Source organism: Columba livia, chromosome 4 (genome assembly GCF_036013475.1).
Source record: "Columba livia isolate bColLiv1 breed racing homer chromosome 4, bColLiv1.pat.W.v2, whole genome shotgun sequence".
Lineage (NCBI taxonomy): Eukaryota > Metazoa > Chordata > Aves > Columbiformes > Columbidae > Columba > Columba livia.
In genome coordinates, this window is record NC_088605.1 from 401,920 (window position 1) to 422,552 (window position 20,633).

The following is a 20,633-nucleotide window of genomic DNA, read 5'->3' on the forward strand; positions in this document are numbered from 1 at the left end:
TGTGAGGATGGGGGGGTGTGGGCTGAGCCACCCGCCCGGCCCAGGCCCCTGCGCTGAGCTGCCAGCCAATACATCCAACCCCACGTGCTTTCCTTTCCATTAACGCGGCTGCACTGGTGCCACAGGTGTCTGTGCAGGGCTGCTGGCGTGTCCCTGAGCCCGTGGCGGGGGCAGAAGCGATGCAGGGGCACCAGCGGTGACACAGTGACCCAGGGGACGTCGCGTCCCTGCTGTGGTCACCTGGTGCCCGTCAGGGGTCAGGCAGTGACACCAGCAGCACCTCCCATCCCCTCGAGCTGGGCACTTCGGCCCTGCCGGGGTGTGCCCCGCGGCAGCTCCGTCCCGTGAGGGACACGGTCTGGGGGTCCCACCCAGTCCCAGCCGTCCCATGCCCCAGGGCTGGCACAGACCTTCACCGTCTCCATCCAGCGCTGGTGCCGCTGCTGGTAGTACACCACGGAGTGGTACTCGCTCGATGGCTTGTCCCCCGCGCCGTGGTAAATCACGTTCTGCAGGGAGAGCAACGGCAGCAGAGACGGATCATGGTCAGATCAGACGGGCTCCAAGGGCTGAGGATCTCCGTGTCCCCTCCTCCCGGGGCAGCCCCGCACGCTCCAGCCCCCGAGCCGCTGTCCCCACCTGAACTCCAGCACAGGGGCCGCTTCACAGCAACCGGCCCGCGCGGGGGCATCTTTCCAACAGTCCCTCCCCAGCCAGGCGCCAAGGGGGTGCAAGAGGGTCGCCGTCCCACCCCTGTCCCCTGCGCCCCCACCAGGCCTTGTCCCGCCGCCAAGGGAGCCGGTGACAGACACGCGACCCCGGGGCAGGGTCACGGCTCGGCTGCCCCGTGGGACGGGCCTTGCCAGGGAGGTGGGGGCTGTGCCCCCAGCCCCGCGGGACCCGCAGCAGCGCGCAGCCTGTGCCCTGAATAGTGCTGGAAGTGAGAGCGGACACGCTGGAGAGACGGGGCAACAGCCGGTCCTGGGGGGAACCGGGGCTGAGCCGCGGCCTCGGGGTGGCCAGGGGCTGCATGTCCCCAGGGGAGGGGACTTTCTGTCCCTTCCCACCGCCTTCCCAGTTCTTTTTTCTGAAGGGCAGCTTCAGGGGCTCCAGTAGCCACAGGGACTGCTATAGTAGCCACAGGGGCTGCTCCAGCCGTTCCTGCTGGCACCAGTGCTGCTGCCTCTGCCGCAGGGGGTGACAAGGGGGACAGCGAGCCCGGGCCCGATCCAGCACCTGCCGTACCTGCAGCACGCCGCCCGACTCGTCGCAGACGCACACCGTCACCTCCACGTTCTTCTGCGTCTTCTTGCTCCCCTTGTCGAACTCGCCCTGCACCAGCGTCAGGTAGATGTCGTTCCTGACGTCCCCTGCGGGTACAGCCCTGTCAGCAGCGGGACCCCCTTGCCCCCACGCTGGCATGCCCAGAGACCACCCTGGGTGGCCCAGCGTGCCGCCCCGCTTGCCTGGCATGATGACCTCCGGGTAGCCCAGCTTGCGTGCCACCACCGTGCTGCGGTCCACCAGGTGGGGGTGGTCCTTCCGCACCTGGCTCAGGTCACCCCACAGCATCTTCAGGGACACCCAGAACCCTGCAGGGACAGAGACATCGTCCCCATGGAGCCACCAGCGTGGCTCGGGCTGTGCCACACATGCCTCCTCTCGCCACCCCGTCCCGCTACGATCCTGACGGCCGGGCAATCGGCACGGTGAGCCCCGGTTGCGCCCAGGGTCACCTCACAGCCCTGCAGCCGAAGCAGCTTTGGGTGACAGTAGACAGGAGCCGGGGGCAGCAGGAGGGGCCCAGGGCCGGTCAGGAGCCCCCAAACCCCGCGAGGAGCAACACGGGGGGACCCCAGCGTGGGGCCAAGGGCTGCCTGGCCCCCAGCACCAGTACCAGCCACAGGGAAATGCGGGATGTGCCGGGGGCTCTACCTTGTCCCTTGTGGTTGATGTCCTTCCCCTCCACTGCCTTCTTGATCATGTTGTGAAGAAAATCGTCACCAGCTGCCCTGCAGACACCAGAGCGGGCGATCCGGAGGAGCTCACACACACGGGGACCCCATGGCTGCTCCCGCGGCTGCCACCGACCCCAGCACGGGGACACAGTACAGGGACCCCAGCAGGATGGCATCACAGAACCACAGAGGTTTGTGTTGAAGGACCTTCCCAGCCCCCCAGTGCCCCCCCTGCCATGACAGGGACATCTTCACCAGCTCAGGTTGCTCAGAGCCCCGTCCAGCCTGGCCTGGGATGTCTCCAGGGATGGTTCATCCACCACCTCTCTGGGAACCTGCCCAGGCTCCCACACCCTCAGGGCAACAATTCCTTCCTCATGTCCAGCCTGAATCTCCCTCCTTTAGTTTAAACCATCACCCCTTGTCCTGTCACAACAGGCCCTGCTCAAAAGTCTGTCCCCATCTCTCTTATCAGCCCCTTTTAAGTCGGGAAATGCCGCAATAAGGTCTCCCAGGAGCTTCTCTTCTCCAGCTGAACAGCCCAGCTCTCAGCCTGTCCCCATCCACCCCAGCCCTGGGACCCCAGCGCCATGTGCCCGAGGGGACAGAGCTCCACAGGGCTCCGGTACCCTGAGCGCGGCCCTGCCCACAGAAACACCTCCTCTGCTCTGGGGGTCTGGCCCTGGTGACACCGTGTCCCAGGATCCATGGTCCCTTTGCAAAGCCACGTTTAAAGGAAAAATCCTTTCTCTTTCATCCCGGTACATCTTGCCCCCCTTGCAGCCGATGTCCCCGGGCCAGCCAGGCCCGCAGAGCACTGCGGCCCCCGCCCACTGCCCCCCAGCCGCAGCCCCCCAGCCGCAGCCCCCACCCACAGGCCCCCCACCCACTGCCCCCCACCCGCAGCCCCCACCCACAGGCCCCCCACCCACAGCCCCCCACCCACAGCCCCCCGCCCACAGCCCCCCACCCACAGCCCCCACCCACAGGCCCCCACCCACAGGCCCCGCCGCCTTCTCCCCCGGGACTCACAGGTGCACGGGGATGAAGTGCTGCTTGTCCTCGTCGCTCTCGCACTTGCCCTTGGTGATGTCCGTGATGTCCATCACTGCGGCACAGAGGCGGCAGCTTGGGGGAGCTGCCGGGGCGCTGGCACCCCCAGCCCAGGGCCCTTTGTGCAGAATCCTCCAGGGACCAGCACCCAGGACAGTTTTGTCCCACCCTGCAGCCACCGCTGTGCCCGCGTCCCCAGCTCTGACCCTGCTGTGCTCTGGTCTGTGCCCCATGGGGGGTCGTCCTGCCCCACCGAGACCCCTCTGCCACCCACAGACACTCCGAGCTGCTTGGGGCTTTTGGCAGGAGGAACCTGGCACCCACACAGCACCATGGTGACGACCTGGCACCCGGCACAGCTCACACACAGGGATGCTGCGGGGAGCTGTGGCAGCACCAGCCCCGGCACGGTGCAGGGTCCCTCTGCGGAACACCTCGGCAGCACCAAGCCCACCCTGGCTCCCCCTCCTCAACCAGCACTTCCCTGGCTGCTGGGGACAGCACCGTGTCCCTCCAGCTGCGCACCTCTGGGGAACGGCACAGACACGGTGCAGCCATCATTGAGACCATCACCACAGGTGACCTCAGAGCTCTCGGGCAGATTTGGGCCAAAACAAGCCATATCCAGAACCCTCCACCACCCAGGGACGGGGGTTTGGTGCAGGACAGACAGGGGGCTCAGTGCAGGACGGACAGGTCACTGCAGAACAGGCACCAGGACAGTCCCTCTGTCTGTCCCCTCCACAGGAACACGCTCAGCTCGGAACCCAGTCAGCCACGGATTTGCTGGTAATTCACCTGGTAACTTCTCTGTGGCTGAGGTCCCAGCACACACTAATTAGCCAAGATCAACAATTTCCTAGCGCAGCCAGCCGATGGGGATCAATGCCCAGAGCAGGACCGGGGGCTGTGTGTCCGGCTGGGATGGGGACATGGGGCATCGAGCGTGGGGGACGGGGCAAACAGCCACGGCAGTGGCATCGGGGCCTGTGTCGGGATGGGGGTGCCTGGCAGGGGCAGGAGCAGCCCTGAACCCCCACACCCCCATGCAGGGAGACCCCGAGCCCGGCAGGCAGGAGGTGGGTGCTGGGGTGCCGGTGCAGACAGCGAGGTCTGTCCTCTGCACCCGCGCAGCCGCGCGCTCACCGGAGATGCCGAAGGGCCGCCGCAGCCCCGTGCTGAGCTTGCGGCTGAAGCTGTCCCGCAGGTCCATGCGTCCCACGCGGATGATCTGGCACACCAGGAACAGCCGCTCCCGCTTCAGGTCTGTGCTGCCCAGGTCCTGGGGGTCAGGGGCTGCGTGAGCCGGCGGCACCGCGTGCGATGTGCCTCTGCCAGCCCGGCAGCCTGAGCCCAAGGGACAGGGACAATGCTGGGGCTGGTGGGGACCGATGGCCCCACGGGGCAGCCAGCGGCAGCCAGCATGGCCGGGGGGACATGTCACCTGGGAGGGGACAGCTCTGACACAGCGTGGGGCTCGGGGGGTGGCCACGCACCCCAGTTTGAGGCACCCCATGGGAGCTGGGTCCCGCAGGGGCCACCCTGGCGCTGTGGCACAGGGTTGTGGCACAGGGCAGGGCCACGCCGCGGTGCACAGGGCCACGCCGCGGTGCACGGGGACACGCCGCGGTGCACAGGGCCACGCCGCGGTGCGCGGGGACACGCCGCGGTGCGCGGGGACACGCGGCCGCCACCAGCAGCAGGCAGGGGTCAGAACTGGGTGAGAGCCGGGGGAGCTGGGCTGCGGGGGCTGGAAGTGCTGATGCTGCTCATTAGCATCGATTTTCCTGGCTCATCTGCATATCGATGGCTGCGCTTGGGCCGTCCTGAGGGTCAGCTCGGCTCTGCTGGCGCAGCGGGAAAATGGCTGGCTCAGCAGAGCTGCCTGCGCTGCCTGCGCCTGCTCCTGCCCGCGGCCAGGGCCCTGAGCCGGCTGTGGGCAGGGACGGTGCAGAGACGGGGCACGGGCACCCCAACTGCCCCACGCACCCTGAGCCGGAGCGGGGGCTTCCTGGGGCAGCCCCAGGGCAGGTGCCCCCATTCCAGTGCCAGCACGGGGGTCTGTGCCGCAGCTGCAGGGCTGGGAACATGTGGGAAACAGCCAGCAGGGGAAAGCAGTGGGCAGCAGCGGGGTTTGGCTGCTCGGGGGGCACGTGGGCTGTGGCGAGGCCCAGGGTCCTGTGCGTGGTGCTGGATGCACCCAAAACGCTGGGGACACGTCGGCAGGCAGCAGGGAGCAGACCCAGGCAGCGCTGGGGAGCGCCCCCAGGGGCTGCGCTCACCGTGAACACAGCCTTGAGGTTGTTGAGCAGCTCGATGTCCTGGGGGACGCCGGTGCTGGCCCAGCGGATCACGTAGTTCTCGCTGCGGGGGAGGCGAGGGCTGAGGAGCCACAGTGGGGCCAGGCACCGCCACGGCAGAGCGGGAGCTCAGCATGCCCCCGGGCCCCACGGGCAGCGGCTGCGGCCCACGGGGAAACACCACAACGGGGCTGGAGGCTCCGGCCACGGACAGGGTGCTGCTCAGCCCGGTTCACACACCTGGCCTCTGCCAGCTGCCCCGCACGGACCCCTCGTCCCACCAGTGGCCCCAGCGGTGACACAGGACTGGCCCGGCCCGGCCACCCCCGGCAGCGGGACTGCCAGCCAGCCCTGCCCGCGGGACACGCAGCTCGCAGTGTGCGGGACGTGTCAGCTCACGGGTCCTGTGCACGGGGCCACGCTGCCCCATGAGCCAGCACCCACCTGCCGCGGGCAGATCTGCGCAGGGCGGCACGGCACAGCACAGCGCAATGTGCCACAGGGTGTCGGGCACACAGCACCCGGGCAGGACGAGCCACAGGTGTCCCACGGGACAGGGCTGTGAGCCACGGGTGTCCCATGGGACATGCACACCCTGCACACTGCGACAAACTCTCCGCTCCGGAGGTGAAAACCCCGCGGAAGGGACGAGCCTCTTCCCCTCGAGAAGTGCTGAGCCGGGCGGGCAGGATGGGCAGCCCAGGGCGGGCAGGATGGGCAGCCCAGGGCGGCCTGGGGGTACCCAGGGGCGTCCCCGTGCAGGGAGCCAGGACAGGGACACTGCGGGGAGCAGCAGGACGGGCACCAGCCGAGCTGGGGCAGGGTCGGTGGGGGCTGGCCCCACACCCTTGCCCACCTGATGATGCGCTGCTCGGCGGGGTCGTACAGCGCCATGAAGAGCTGCGCCTCCTCCCCGATGTTGCAGACAAAGTTGCGCACGCAGAGGTAGAGGCTGTGGGACGGCGAGGCCGCCCGGCGGGTGCTGCAGCCCAGCGCGCTCTGCTGCGGGCTCTGCGGCCACGAGACGGTTCAGCCCCGTGGCGCAGACCCGCGGCACAGCACAGCCACACGGGGGGCAGCGGGCTCTGGGCACGGGGGTCGGCGTGCCAGGGCAGCGCTGGCTCTCACCGTCTCCTCCTGGATGCGCTGCGTGATGGTCTGCGCAGCCCTCCGGTGCGCCTGGAACAGGCTGATGACGCTGGTACTGTCGGGGTCCAGGATGTTTTCGTCCTCGTCCCGCACCACCAGGTCCAGCGCCAGGATCCTGTGGGGGACGGGACAGGTGAGGCTGGGGCAGAGGACACGGGGCTGTGCACCTGGGGGGACCCACCGGCCCAGGTACAGGCTGGCATGGGGCCTGAGGGTGCCGGACAGACCCCAGTGGGTCCCAGCAGAGCCCTGGCGAGGGGACGCTCTCCTGTCCCACCCAGGGCTTGCTGCCAACAGCTCTTGGCCAGATGGCTTTCACAGTCACCAGCTCTCACTGTCCCCAGCCACCACAGGACAGCCAGCAAGCACACTGGGGACACAGGGTGTCCCAGGGACACCCAGCCAGGGTGATGGTGACACAGGGACAGCCAGGCTGGCAGGGACACCACAGCAGAGAGGCCAAGTGTCCCTCAGCACCGCGCTGGGCTGCAGGTGCCCAGACCCCCGTCCTGTCCCCACACTCACTTGTTGCCGTAGTCGATCTTGCCCGTCACCTCCTTCTTGAGCTGCAGGAGCTCGTCCTTGGGCAGCGTCCCCGAGAGCAGCTGCAAGCGCCGCTCCATCAGCTCGCACATCATCTGCTTCACCTGCCGGTACCGCTCCGTCTGCCCCGCCTGCGGGTGCCGCACCAGGTCACTGCGCGGCCCCACGGCCCCCCAGCGCCCGCATCCCCCCGGCCCTCACCACGTAGAGCTGCTTCCAGATGGTGGCCCACTCGCGCAGCGTGGTGGTGATCTCCTGCACCATGGGCATCTCGGCAGGAACCAGGCTCTCCTCTGCCCTGGGGGGGCACGGGGAGCCCTGCAGCCCTGCAGCCCCCACACTGGGGGGCTGATGGGGCCACCCCCATGCCCTGCGGTACCTACCCCCTGCGCTGCACCACGGCCGCCTTCAGGTGGATGAGCGAGGCAGGGAAGATGCCCTGGGGGAGCCGGAGCCGTCAGTGCCCGCAGGCTGGGCAGGACACAGCCCCTGGGGGGGCACGGCCAGGGGACCCTGTCCTGGGACTGAGGGTCTCAGCCTGGCCGTGCTGCAGCAGGGACAGGACAAGCCACCAGCCATCCTTGGACCCCCCCACACCCCAGGCCCCCTCACCTACCCGCACAGCCCTGTTCCGGAGCGAGTACCCGCGGTACCAGCCTGCCAGGGAGGGACAGGGACAGGGACACGTCAGCCGGGCTCGGGGACAGCAGCCCGCAGCATGGCACGGCAGGGCTGGGTGCCCGCCGGCAGCGTGGCTGAGGGAGGGTCACCCAGCCGGTGTCGGGGTGCAGCCGGGGCCCCCCTTACCCTCAGAGGCTTGCAGGATGTGCACCGTCTCCCCGATCTGCAGCGGGAGGTGATGCTCGTGGGTGCGTGGGAAGTTCCACAGGGCTGCGGGAAGAGCCGGGAGCTGCAAGCCGGGGTCCCTCACCCAGACCCCTCACCCTGTGCCCTTCTCAGGGCAGTGAGCCCCCCGGCAGCCTCCCCACAGGCAGCAGGGCCCCACAACAGCCATTGCTCAGCCCTGAGAGACGGTGCGGGGTCCCAGCCCCGCAGACCCAGGGGGAGCTGGCAGGGGCAGCAGGGTGGCAGCGGCAGGGGGTGGCAGCGGCAGGGTTGGCAGTGGCAGGGTTGGCAGTGGCAGGGGGTGGCAGTGGCAGGGGGTGGCAGTGGCAGGGGGTGGCAGTGGCAGTGGCAGGGTTGGCAGTGGCAGGGGGTGGCAGTGGCAGGGGGTGGCAGTGGCAGGGGGTGGCAGTGGCAGGGGGTGGCGGGGGGAGCCGTCGGGGGAGTGCAGGAGCTCGCGGTGCCAACACTTCCTGCTGCGGCACGGGCTGCACCGGCCGTGCTGCGGTTAGTGCTGCCGCTATTTCTGGTCCCAGGGACAGGGACAGCTCTGTCTGCCGGAGCCAGCCCTGGCTCGGCCCCAGGACTGGCTGCACCCCGTGCCTGGGACAGTCCCCGCAGCCCCGCCGGCAGCCGGGCTCCAGCGGGGACACTGCCTGTGCCCTGTGCCCTGTGCCCAGCGCCAGCCCCCGCTGTGACGCTCCCAGAGCCACACGGCTCCTCGAAACCCCGTGTGGCTCCAGCACACCCCACAGCAGCACGAGCCCTGAGGTCCCAGAGACCCTCCTGCCGCCCTACAGTCCCCACTCGCTACCCACAGCCCCTTCCACGCCCAGCCCCCACCGGGCCAGGCTCCCTCCCGGGGCTGGTGACACCCGTGGGGACAGGCAGGAACCCAGACGGGACCCTGATTCCGGTGCTGTCCCCCCGCTCCCCATGCTGCTGTCCCCGTGGGGCTCTGCCCTCGCTCCCGGGGCTGCGGGCAGCCCAAGGCGGGGGCGGGAAATGGCCCCTCAGAAACGGGAAAGGGTGCAGGGCTGCACGGGCCAGCGGGGGCGCAGGGGGGTGCTCGCACGGGGGTGCTCACACGGGCCGGGGTCGGCACGGGGGCCCTGGGCTGGAGGTGCAGGGTTTGCCCAGGGCTTTGCCAGCCCCGATGCAGCGGCCGGGAGCGAAGCCCCAGCTGGGACCGGAGGCACGTTCCTGGGGTGGCTCCGGGGTTCCCAGGACACGTCCCCGAGAGCAGCCCGCTCGAGCTAGCTGTCCCTGCTGACCATCCCTGCTAACAAGCCAGCCAGCCCCTGGGGAGGCCTCTGCGCCTCAGCAGCCGGGCCCAGCCCAGGCCCACAGCCCGGGGGCCGGATCCTGCACCGAGCGCCTGCCCCAGCGCTCTGCCTCCCGCTCAGCCCCGCAGCTCCCGGCCCCACCAGCACCAGCCGTGCTCAGTGTGGTCCCGCTGACCCCTGCGGTGCTGAGCCCCGTGTCCCTGGGCCACCTGTCCCCAGCCCTGCAGCCTCCGCCGGCACCCCCATTGTCCTTGCGCCCACCGGCCGCCCAGCACCAGCAGTGACCAGACCCAGCCCCTACCCTGCACCCCCTCATGTCGCCACAAGCACCCAGCCCGGCACCACCGGCACCGTTCACCTGCAGCCCCCACCATCGCCCACCCGCCCCACCACAGCCCGCTGCCACGGGGCCACCGCAGCCACGGTCACCGTCAGCATCACCCCAGCCGTCGGCACCATCCCGCCCACCCTGCACCCTCCGGGGAGCCCAGCGGCACCCGCGCGTTGGCACTTACCCACACCATACTTCTCCTCCTTGGTGGGCAGCCACGGGGCCATGTCCGGTTGTGCCATGAGACCAGGACCCTGCGTGGGGCGGCTGCTGGTTCCTCCTGCCGCGGTCCCCGGTCACGTGTACCTCACCGGCTTGTGCAAACCTCCGCTTCCTCACGGCGCAGCGGGTGCTGCAGGGACCCACCCAACCGGCAGCACCCCACAGCGAGCCGGAGCAGGGGCGGCGGGGACAGAGCCCCGGGACCTGCCACACCACCCCCCAGGGCCAACGCTGCGTGGGTCACCGGCCCTGCCGCGGGGGAATGGGGCTGCTGGCCCGAGCGATGCTGCGGCACCAGGAGCCCCCGGGCTGAGCTGCGCAGCCAGGGCCCGGCGGCCCCAGACACGGGCGGCGGCCCCAGACACGGGCGGAGGCCCCAGGACACGGGCGGCGGCCCCAGGACACGGGCGGCGGCCCCGGACACGGGCGGCGGCCCCGGACACGGGCGGAGGCCCCAGGACACGGGCGGCGGCCCCAGACACGGGCGGTGGCCCCGGACACGGGCAGCAGACCCAGGACACGGGCGGCAGCCCCAGACTCGGAGCCAGCGCAGCTCCAGCCGCCCGGGGAGCGCGGGGAGCCCAGCCCCCGGGCCGGCCCCGCGCCCGGAGCAGCCCTGCAGGGAACTGGCCTCCGCCTGCCCAGCCCGGCCGCCCGTCCTCAGCCCTCGGTGCACGAGGCTCGGTGGCGAATGCCGGTGCAGCGCACGCTGCGGCCTGACCCGCACCAGCCCTGTGCTCCCTGCGGCCCCAGGACGGCAAGCAAAGCAACGGTTCAGCATCAACCACTTCCTTCCTCCCGCCCGCTGCAAACCCCGGCTGTCCAGCGCCCGCGGGGATGGTGCTTGTTCCCTGGCCCTGCTCAGCCAACGCCGGCGCTGGCCGGCCCCTCTGTCCCCACAGCCAAGCTGCCCTGGGACTCACGTCCTCCCGAGAGCTGCTCCAGGGCCGCCGCAGCCGGGCTGCTGCTCCCGCAGCTTGAGCCACCTTTCCGTCACTTCTCCATCTGCCCTGCGCCCCCCTCGCAGCCCCCACCTCCTCCCACAGCCTGAGCCTGCACCGTGGTCACCCGGGAGCGGTTCCCCTGGCCCACGGGTCACCCCGGCCCCAGGACAGACTCCTGTCCCAAATTCTGCCCCGGGCAGCCCTCCTGGACCCTGTGGCCTGGGGAGGGGATGGACAGGCCATGGGAGAGAGAGCATGAGCAGCTCTGGGTGAGCCAGCAGAGCTGGGTATGGGGAGCAAGGAGCTGGCCGGGAGCACTGAAGGGCCCCCAAGCACAGAGAGCTGGAGGGGACGACCCCTGGGACCGTCACCGCTCCACCGGCGTCCTCCGTTCTGCTGGGCCTGGTCGTGGGTGGCAGCACAGCAGGGTCCCCGCCGGGGCGGCGGTGCCGGCAGGGCGCGGTGGGATGGCACAGCGGGGTCACTGCCAGGGCGGCGGTGCCGGCAGGGCGCGGTGGGATGGCGCGGTGGGATGGCGCGGTGGGATGGCGCGGTGGGATGGCGCGGTGGGATGGCGCGGTGGGATGGCGCGGTGGGATGGCGCGGTGGGATGGCGCGGTGGGATGGCGCGGCACAGCCCAGGGACACTTGCCGTGGGGCTGCAGCGGAACCTTCGGTGCAGGAGCTGCCGCCCGGGGCCGAGGTGCGAGGGCGGGAGCCGCAGCAGCCAGCGCCTGCCGGCGGGACCGGCCGCACCGGGGCTGCAGCACCGGGTCAAGCAGCCGGCGCAGCGGGGTACGGGCACGGCGGGGCCCGCCCGGAGCGTGGGGGCGGAGCGGTAACTGCCGGCAGCTTCGGAGCCTCGAACTCCCCCAGCCCCGCAGGCCCTGCCCGGCCCGGCCCGGCGGCAGCTCCGCGCCGGGCTGTAACGGGCCGTCTGCCGGTCCGGGAGCTCCACCTGCTGGCCGCGCTGGGAGCCCTGCGGGATGAGACCGCCGCTTCGGGCGCGGGGTCCCGGGCACGGGATGCCCGGTAACGGGGTGCCCGACACGGGCACGGGATGCCCGGTAACGGGGTGCCCGACACGGGTACGGGATGCTGGCGGGCTCGGGCTGCAGCCGAGCAACGGGAGCACCCACCGGGGCCTGGCAGCGGAGGGGCGGGCAGCGCGGGGCGCAGCACGGGCGCGGACGCGGGCACGGGCTCGGGCACGGACACGGACACGGGCACGGGCACGGGCACGGGCACGGACACGGGCACGGGCACGGGCACGGGCACGGGCACGGACACGGGCACGGGCACGGGCACGGGCACGGACACGGGCACGGGCACGGGCACGGGCACGGACACGGACACGGGCACGGGCACGGGCACGGACACGGACACGGACACGGACACGGACACGGACACGGACACGGACACCGGCAGGTCCCAGGCGCCCCCTCCGTGCCCACACGCGCCCCTGCCGCGCCCGGGGTCGCGCGGTCCCGGGCACGCCCCGCGGCGCTGATTGGCGGCCGTGGGCGGAGCCACGTGACGGTCACCTGACGCTCTCCCCCCGCAGGGCCCGCGGTGGCGGCGGCGCGCGCAGGTGAGCGGCGGCCGGAACGGAACCGGAACCGGAACCGGAGCCGCGGCGCGGGGGGCTGAGCCGGGGAACCCGTCCGGTGAGGTCCGGTCTGGTCCCGGTGCTCAGGTGCCCGGTCCGTTCCATCCCCTTTCCCCCGGCCCGACACGGCCCGTGCCGTTCGGGTCCGCCCGCCGGGACCGGCCCCGGGCTGCCCGCCCGCCTCCGGGGTGCCCGCCGTGTCCCGCACCCCTGTGCCTCGGCCCGGTTCCCCACGCACAGCCCAGGCCGGCTGCCGCACGCCGCTCGGTCCAGGACCGGCCTGATCCTCCCACCTGCCCCGGTCCCCGGCCTGTCCTGCTGCCCTGCCCGGGCCGTGTCCCCCTCTGTCCCTGCCGTCCTGCCCGTCCCTGTCCCCCGTGTCCCCCGCGGGACGGGTCGGTGGCCGCACCGGCTGCTACCGGGGCCGGGAGGGTCAGCAGCGGCCGCCCCGGCTCTGCCGGGACCCGCTGGGGCCGCCGCAGCTCCCGCCTGTCCCTGCAGCCCCGGTGTCCCCGCAGCCCCGGTGTCCCCGCCATGGCCGGCAGCGGGGCCCCCGGCTCCCCGGCCCGGCAGCGCGGCCCCGGCTCGGCGCTGGTGGAGGACGAGGACGAGGACCCGGCCCTGGGCGCTGATGGCGACCTGGAGGTGAACCCGTACGACGGGCTGCCCTTCTCCTCCCGCTACTACCAGCTGCTGCGGCAGCGCCGGGACCTGCCGGTCTGGACCACCAAGTACAGCTTCATGGAGCACCTGGAAGGCAACAGCGGCATCATTCTGGTGTCCGGGCCCCCCGGCACCGGCAAGAGCACCCAGGTGAGCGCGGCTGTGCCGGGAGCGACCGGTGCTCGCCCCTGCGTCAGCAGCGTGTGCTGCCGGGGCTGCGGTGCGCGGGAAGCCGGGAGCCTGGGGCTGCGGCCAGAGGCACAGGGACGGGGCCTTGGCTGCACGGCGGCTCCTGGACCCTGCGGCACCGTCTGGGCTGCTGGGGAACAGGGGGTGACGGGCCCCCCGGAGCTTGGGCTCCACCGCGGTACCTGGAGCGCGTGGCTGCGATGAGCCCGGCGCGAGGCAGAGCCGGGCAGTCGCACGCCAGGATGCGCCAGGGCAGGCGCTGAGGCCGCGGGCAAAGCCTCGGCACGAGCCGGGAGGTGCTGCTGCGGCTGCCTGGGAGCAGCTGCCACGGTGGCACAGGGCGTCAGGCGGGCGCAGGGGAGGAACGGCCCGTCCCCGGCACTGGGCTGGTGCCGGGTCCTGCCTGCCTGCCCCAGAGAGCCAGTCCCTCCGGCAGCCCTGCTGCGGCACCGCGGACATCGTCACGCAGACTTTGACCCGGTGGGGGATCAGCCGTGGCCCTGGCGGGGCCGGCTGTGCGCTGCGTGACACGGCGGCTGCCGGTCTCTGGGGCCACTGTGGTGTTGGCAGTTGTGTTGGCAGTAGCCTCGGGGCCACTTGCCCAAACCACCTCCCCTGGGTGTGACCCCGCTGAGCACAGGTCTGGGCTGAGCCCGCGGCACCGGCCGCCCGTGGGTGCCGGGTTTGGGGCGTGAAGCCCGTGTGCAGGCTGGCCTGGCCCAGGGCTGGGCCGCGTTTGGACACGGTCCCCGCGGGGCCTGGGGCTGCTGGTGTGCCAGCACTCCTCAAACGCCGCCTTTCTACCCAAAGCTGGGTCTCTTCACCATTGTTGCAGCCGGGGCTGCCCGTGCAGTTAAGCAGCAGATCCCTGCGCCCCAGTGCCCGAGGGACATCGCGTGGCCCCGGGACCGTCCTGCGGGGACAGGTGCTCGGGCAGCAGCCACGCCTGGTGTTTTCCTCCCTGGGTTTCCCGGGGTGATGTGTGGTCCCTCTGGCCCCACATGAGGGTGCTGGAGGCGCTGGCCCAGGTTTGCAGCTGCTGCAAGGTCTGGATCGTGCAGACGTGGCCGGTGACCACGGCTCTGTGCTGGAGCCGGCTGGGACTTGCCCGGGGGCACCGGAGAGGGGCCGGGGCTGGTGAGAGTGAGCAGGGCTCGGGTCAGAAGGGACCGGCGCATCGTCTGTCCCACTGCCCGTGGCGCCAGGGCCGGCCCGAGCCACAGCGGTTGTTCAGGGACTGTCCAGACGCCTCTCGAGCACGGGCTGGTGTCCCGTGTCCTCGGTGCGAGGGCCGGGCCGTCCCACAGTGAGGCAGAAAGCTGCGGGCGTGGGGCGCTGGGGCTGGTGTCACAGGCTGTTGGGCTCACAAGTGACAGTGCTGGGGAGGGACAGTCCTGCCGGGGCTGTTGGGTGCTCCTGTACGGGCTCTGCAGAGACGTCCTGCAGCCGGGTCTCAGGGGGTGGCTGTGGGGAGGGTCCCTCTGCCCTTCTGGGGGCACAGGGGGACATCCTGCGCTCCTGCCGGGGCCACGCTGTCCCCAGCCCCCGCCCTGTCCCCGCAGATCCCGCAGTGGTGCGCCGAGTACGCGCTGTCCCTGCAGTTTGCCCACGGGCTGGTGGCCTGTGCCCAGCCCCACAGCCTGGCCGCCCTCAGCCTCTCCCTGCGCGTGGCCGACGAGATGGACCTGAACCTGGGCCACGAGGTGGGCTACTGCGTGCCGCACGAGGACTGCTGCACCACCGAGACCATCCTCAGGTATGGCGGGGCTGCCTGCGCCGCGGCGCTAATCCTGCTGAGCTCCGCCTGCAGCCTAATCCCTTAATCCGGCCTGGCCTCGTTAGGGAGCGAGGAGCGGGGCTGCCCTGCCCCCCCGGCGCCACAGCGGGGGCTCCTGGCCTGGGGGGCCGTGTCGTGCTCCGCTGGGGCTGCCTGCAGGGACACCCGCGGGGTGCACCCCCAGAGCCAAGGGCCCCGTGGCCCCCGCGCTGACGGGCCGTTGGCGGCAGGTTCTGTTCGGACGAGATGCTGCTGCGGGAGATGACGTCGGACCCGCTGCTGCGGCAGTACGGCGTGGTGGTGCTGGACGAGGTGCAGGAGCGCACGGTGCCCAGCGACGTGCTGCTGGGGCTGCTGAAGGACGTGCTGCGCCAGCGCCCCGCGCTGCGCCTGGTGCTGGTCACCGCGCCCGCCATGGAGGAGCGGCTGCGCGCCTTCTGCGGGGACCCGCCGGTGGTGCGGGTGCCGGCACCCGGGCCCCCCCCACAGCTGCTGTACCGGGACCTGCAGGCCCGGGGACACGTGGCGGCCGCCTGCCAGGCCGTGCTGGACATCCACCGGCGGCGCGAGCCCGGCCACGTCCTGCTCTTCCTGGCCAGCGAGCAGGTGTGCTGCGGTGCCCGCGGCGGGGGCACACCGTGGGGGCCGGGGGGAGGGTGGGGGGCCCCTCAGCTGCATGCGGAGAGCCCTGGGGGTTGCAGGGAACTGAACCGCAAGAGCCGGGGCTCCTGTGCCTGGGGGCTGCAGGCGCTGGTGGGACCGGGGTCTTTCCCCGCATGGCACGGCACTGTGTCCTGGGGACGGGGCCGCTCCAGGTGCCCGCGGGTGTCACTCGCATCCCCCGTCTTTCCTCAGGAGATCACCGAGTGCTGCCGGGCCATCCAGAGCGAGGCCGCGGCGCTGAGCCCGGCGCTGGGCCCGCTGCTGGTGCTGCCCCTGCACCCCGGCGTGGGCCGCGCTGCGCAGAAGGTGTACGAGGCGCCGGAGGAGAGCGGCCGGGAGCGACGGGTCATCGTCACCCACTGGCTCGCGGACTCGTCCTTCTCCCTGGGCACCGTGCGCTTCGTCATCGACTCGGGGCTGGAGCTGCGCAGTGTGAGTGCTGGCGGGTGCCGGGACGCCGGGACGGGGCCGGGCGATGGCAAGCGGGGGGCTGGCTCTGCGAGCCGGCGGGAGCAGCGAGGGCTGTGTCTCTGCCCCAAGTCGTCCCAGCCCTGCGGGTGCCCCGGGCTGGGCAATGCTGGGCGGGCTGCAGGACCTGCCCCAGGGAGGTGGCAGCGGTGGCGCTGCCGGTGGCACGGCCTGTGTCCTCTCTCACACTGCGCCCGCAGGTCTACAACCCCCGCATCCGTGCAGAGTCGCAGGTGCTGCGGCCCATCAGCAAGAGCCAGGCGGAGTCTCGCATGCAGCGAGCCGCCGGCAGCCCCCCAGGTGAGCCCCGAGTGTGTCCCCATGCCCTGGCGTCCCCGGCAGCCCCTGCCTGCGCCTGCTGCCCCGTCCCCGGCCGTGTCCCTGCCGCGGCTCACAGCCCCGCTCCGCAGGCACCTGCCTGCGCCTCTACTCGGAGCCGTTCTACGAGCAGCGGCTGCCGCCCAGCCCCGCGCCCCACGTCAGCGAGACCAGCCTCAGCCGCCTGGTGCTGCTGCTCAAGCGCCTGGACATCGCCGACATGGGCCAGTGCGACTTCCTTGACCGGCCAGGTAGTGTGCGGGGAGCTGGGGGCTGGCTGTGGCTGTCCCTGCAGCCTGGGGTGCCCCTGGGGAGGGGCTGGGGGTCCCACGGGTGCGGGGGGAGCGGGGCAGGGCTGCCCACGCCTGGCACCTGGGTGACGTCCCGCCCCAGCCCCCGAGTCGCTGATGCAAGCGCTGGAGGACCTGGATTACCTGGCGGCCCTGGACGACGACGGGAACCTGTCGGAGGTGGGGATCATCATGTCGGAGTTCCCGCTGGACCCGCAGCTGGCCAAGGCGCTCATCGCGTCCTGCGAGTTCGACTGCGTGGAGGAGATGGTCAGCCTGGCCGCCATGCTCACCGGTACCGGCCAGGGCGCGGCGCCTCTGCCACTGGGGGCTGCGGGTGCTGGAGGACGCGTGATGACCTCTCAGTGTTGTCCCCAGCATCCCCCTGCTTTGTGTCCCCGTCCACGCACCTGGAGGAGGCGGTGACGCTGCGCCGGCGGGCACTGCTGCACCCCCACGGGGACCACTTCACCCTCATCAACATCTTCAACGCCTTCCAGCAGCGTGAGTGCGGCTGGGCTGGGCTGCAGGGGCTGCGTGTCCCGCGTCCCCCACAGCGTGTCCCACATCCCTCCACAGGTCCCACAGCCCCCCATGTGTCCCCTGCTCCTCCTGGGGACAAGCACTGCAGCCATGTTCATGACTCCACCTGGGTGCCCCAGCCTGGCTGCAGGGTGTCGCAGCCCCAGCCTGGGGACGGTGTTCTCAGCATGGTCCCTGTCCCCGCTGCATAGAGGGCACATGGGAGCAGCCGTGCCTGGTTTCGCGGCCCGTGAGCCCCCAGCCAGGCCACCCGCTTCATGCGGGGTCTGTGCTCACCCAGCCCTGTCCCCACAGCGTGACCCGCTGGTGTGGCCCAGCCGTGCCCCCGTGGTGTGGCCCAGCCCTGGCCCTGCGGCGCGGCCCCGCGGTGTGACCGCGCTCTGTCTCTGCAGACAATGGGGACGAGGGCTGGTGCCGCAAGCACGGGCTGAGCGGGGAAGCCCTGCGGCTGGCGGGCATCGTGCGGGCAGAGCTGCTGGAGGTGATGCGGCGCATCGAGCTGCCCGTGTCGCCGCCCGCCTTCGGCACCGCCGCCAACGCGCTCAACCTGCAGCGCGCCCTCATCTCTGGCTACTTCCTCAAGGTGGGTGGGGGTTGCGCCGGGCCCAGCCGAGGGGGCCATCCATGCCAGCGGCCCCGCTGCCCTCCCGCTGCGCTCCGCAGGTGGCCCGGGACATCGACGGCTCCGGCAACTACGTGATGCTGACGCACAAGCACGTGGCCCACCTGCCCCCCGCCTGCTGCTACCTGCTGCGGCAGCCCCCCCGGCGCCCGCCCCCCTGGGTGCTCTACCACGAGTTCACCATCTCGCAGGACAACTGTCTGCGCGTGGTCTCCGAGATCCAGCCAGAGATGTGAGCGCCTTGCGGGTGGAAGGGACGGGACGTGCCCGGGCCGTGCCTGTGCATGGCTGTGGAGCTGGCACAGCCCTGGGGCGCGATGTGCGGGGACAGGGGGGACCGTCCCCACGTTGGGGAGTGAGGAGGCTGCTCCAGGGAGACCCAGGGCTGGGTCCACTCCTTGACCCCCCATTCCCCCAGGCTGGTGGAGCTGGCACCCCAGTACTACCTGAGCAACCTGCCGCCCAGCGAGAGCCGTGACCTGCTGATGGAGCTGCGAGAGAAGCTGGTGGCCGCGGAGGATGCGCCGGCGCTGCCAGAGCCGCTGGGCGAGGCGGCGGGCGGGGAGGATGAGGAGCGGGAGGTCTGCGTGCTGCAGTGAGCTGGAGCCGCCGGAGCCCCTGCGCCGGGGCCGTCTGGGCTGGCCCTCGAGCACCGGGGCCGGGAGAGCCCGGAAAGCCGTGCTGCTGCGGGGCCGGCCCGGTCCCTGGGGAGGTGCAGGCAGAGCCGGCTGCCACCACAGCTCTGCGCCGCGGTCACCCTGCCGGCGGCCACGGGACTGGCCCCAGCATTGGCCCTGGGGCCAGAGCCGGTTCGGGGAGCGCTGGCCCCGGGCCTGGGGTGTCCTGTGGGGCCCCCGCCCGGCTCCTTCGCCCCGTGTTTTCCTGGGGCTGGGGCCACGGCCCTGCCCGTCTCACTCCCCGTGCGCGGGGGGAGCAGCAGCTGGGGCCCAGGGGCCACGTGCGTGTCTGTCCTGTATAAAGTTTTGTGACTTTTGCTCCTGGCCTCGTGTCCCTCATTACAGCCGGGGAGGCTCCGGTGGGGTGGGCTCCGTTACCCCCACGGTCCGGCCTGCAGTGGGGTGAGGGCTCCCCAGCCCTACTCTGCACACCCAGCCTCCCCTCTCCCGGGGGTTTCTGGACACGAGGTGGCCCTGGTGTCGCTGGCGTCCCGCGCCTGGTTCTGGGTACGGCCGAGGGCAGCCCTGCCCTTTGGACGGGGCTTCCCCCGCGGCCGCCCCTCTTCTGCAGAAGCGGAGGGGAAGCTGCGGCTGGTGTGGGGGCGGGCGCCAGCCCGGGCGTGCAGCGGTCCCTGCGCCTCCCCGGGACGGGACAGGGCACGGCGACACCCCGGGGCACAGCGCACCTTCCCTGCCCTCCTTGGGGTCCCCTCCAGCGAGTCGCACGGCTCCCGGCACCATGGCACAGGACTGCCATCTCGGCAGATGCCCCGCCGTGTCCTCCTTCCCGTCTGCTCCTTTCCATCCCCTCCTTCCCGTCCCCTCCTTCCCTCCCACACCCACGCGTGGGGCTCTGCTGTTCCCGGGAAGGGGCCCGGAGACCCCGCCGCCCTGTCCCCACCGCAGAACCTCGAAGGTTGGGCAGAAAGGTGAGGGCTGGGCCTCCCCACAGCCCCCACTTCCCCTTTGCTTTCTAGGAACTGCAGAAAGTACGTGAGCAGGAGCAGCGAGCGCCGCTTGCGCCTCCTGCCCTGCCCAGCCTGGGCCGCCTGTCCTGGGCCGCCTGTCCTGGGGAGCCCATCGTGGGGATCCCGTCCTGGGGATCCTGTCCTGGGAATCCTGTCCTGGGGATCCTGTCCTGGGGAGCCCATCCTGGGGATCCTGTCCTGGGCAGCCTGTCCTGGGGATCCTGTCCTGGGGAGCCCATCCTGGGGATCCTGTCCTGGGCAGCCCATCCTGGGGATCCTGTCCTGGGCAGCCTGTCCTGGGGATCCTGTCCTGGGGAGCCCATCCTGGGGATCCCGTCCTGGGGATCCTGTCCTGGGGAGCCCATCCTGGGGATCCTGTCCTGGGAATCCTGTCCTGGGGATCCTGTCCTGGGGAGCCCATCCTGAGGATCCTGTCCTGGGAATCCTGCCCTGGGGATCCTGTCCTGGGGAGCCCATCCTGGGGATCCTGTCCTGGGAATCCTGTCCTGGGGATCCTGCCCTGGGGATCCTGTCCTGGGGAGCCCATCCTGAGGATCCTGTCCTGGGAATCCTGCCCTGGGGATCCTGTCCTGGGCAGCCTGTCCTGGGGATCCTGTCCTGGGGAGCCCATCCTGAGGATCCTGTCCTGGGGAGCCCATCCTGAGGATCCTGTCCTGGGGATCCTGTCCTGGGGAGCCTGTCCTGGGGAGCCTGTCCTGGGGGCTGCCCAGTGCCTGGTATGGGTGCAGAAGCTGGGCTGTGCTTGCCAGGATGGCAAAGGGAAGGCCGGTGGCTGTGGCTGCCTGTACCCCCATGTCCCTGTCCCAGCATCCCGGGGGACAAGCACCAGAGCAGCCGTGTGGCCTGGGAGGGGGAGAAGGGGCAGGACAGTGGGTGCCTGGGGGATGCAGCACCCCAAGCCTCCTTGGGAACCCACTCCGCTCCCCAGACCCATGGCAGCCCGAAGGCTGGGGCCAAGCACCACACCTCTGGGACAGGTGCTGCCAGAGCCGGTGGTCCCATCCCAGTGGTGGGGGCAGCAGGTGCTTCTGCGGCACACGGTGACATGCAGACCCACAGCCAGGATCGCTTGAGGGTGCTGGGAGCACCCGGGGTTCTGTCACTCTTCACCCAGCAGTTCCTAGCACGGGGCCCGTCCTCACTGCCCCGGCCATGCCCTCGGTCGCAGCGTCACAGAATGTCCTGGGTTGGAGGGA

The 20,633-nt window shown here is 71.4% G+C and overlaps 2 protein-coding genes across 10 annotated transcripts in view; one reads left to right on the top strand and one right to left on the bottom strand.

The window, feature by feature from the left end:
• Window positions 1-12,054, bottom strand: part of LOC102085717 (dedicator of cytokinesis protein 2-like) — a 75,158-nt gene extending 63,104 nt beyond the window's left edge. For 2 of the 8 annotated variants that reach the window (XM_065060039.1, XM_065060040.1), the window contains exons 1-15: window positions 9,648-12,052; window positions 7,811-7,894; window positions 7,620-7,660; window positions 7,387-7,442; window positions 7,205-7,301; window positions 6,986-7,134; window positions 6,440-6,575; window positions 6,168-6,322; window positions 5,294-5,375; window positions 4,158-4,293; window positions 2,991-3,066; window positions 1,936-2,012; window positions 1,467-1,592; window positions 1,246-1,370; window positions 411-509 (exon numbers count right to left, since the gene is read on the bottom strand). In XM_065060039.1, coding sequence (XP_064916111.1) covers window positions 411-509; window positions 1,246-1,370; window positions 1,467-1,592; window positions 1,936-2,012; window positions 2,991-3,066; window positions 4,158-4,293; window positions 5,294-5,375; window positions 6,168-6,322; window positions 6,440-6,575; window positions 6,986-7,134; window positions 7,205-7,301; window positions 7,387-7,442; window positions 7,620-7,660; window positions 7,811-7,894; window positions 9,648-9,705 — 1,497 coding nt within the window. In that variant the 5' untranslated portion in view covers window positions 9,706-12,052. Of the gene's footprint in view, window positions 1-410; window positions 510-1,245; window positions 1,371-1,466; window positions 1,593-1,935; window positions 2,013-2,990; window positions 3,067-4,157; window positions 4,294-5,293; window positions 5,376-6,167; window positions 6,323-6,439; window positions 6,576-6,985; window positions 7,135-7,204; window positions 7,302-7,386; window positions 7,443-7,619; window positions 7,661-7,810; window positions 7,895-9,647 lie in introns of all 8 variants that reach the window. The other 6 variants (XR_010472001.1, XR_010472000.1, XM_065060043.1 and 3 more) reach the window with 6 other exon arrangements.
• Window positions 12,055-12,230: 176 nt separating this feature from the next.
• On the top strand, window positions 12,231-18,765 carry DQX1 (DEAQ-box RNA dependent ATPase 1). Of its 2 annotated transcripts, XM_065060059.1 has the most exons (11): window positions 12,235-13,051; window positions 14,653-14,846; window positions 15,098-15,473; window positions 15,723-15,962; window positions 16,199-16,298; window positions 16,409-16,567; window positions 16,710-16,901; window positions 16,985-17,110; window positions 17,542-17,732; window positions 17,813-18,003; window positions 18,190-18,765. In XM_065060059.1, the coding sequence occupies exons 1-11, from the start codon at window positions 12,773-12,775 to the stop codon at window positions 18,368-18,370; spliced, it is 2,229 nt and encodes a 742-aa protein (XP_064916131.1). In that variant the 5' UTR covers window positions 12,235-12,772; the 3' UTR covers window positions 18,371-18,765. The 2 variants fall into 2 exon arrangements, with proteins under 2 accessions (XP_064916132.1, XP_064916131.1); XM_065060060.1 differs by lacking the exons at window positions 17,542-17,732; window positions 17,813-18,003; window positions 18,190-18,765 and adding an exon at window positions 17,186-17,525 and having other exon boundaries at window positions 12,231-13,051.
• The last annotated feature ends 1,868 nt before the right edge of the window (window positions 18,766-20,633 follow it).

Excerpts from the sequence above, each read along its gene's own strand:
- DQX1 (XM_065060059.1), top strand. The coding sequence starts at position 12,773 with ATGGCCGGCAGCGGGGCCCCCGGCTCCCCGGCCCGGCAGCGCGGCCCC. Across the intron at positions 14,847-15,097 it reads ACCACCGAGACCATCCTCAG|GTTCTGTTCGGACGAGATGC; the intron begins GTATGGCGGGGC and ends CGTTGGCGGCAG. Across the intron at positions 16,902-16,984 it reads CCTGGCCGCCATGCTCACCG|CATCCCCCTGCTTTGTGTCC; the intron begins GTACCGGCCAGG and ends TGTTGTCCCCAG.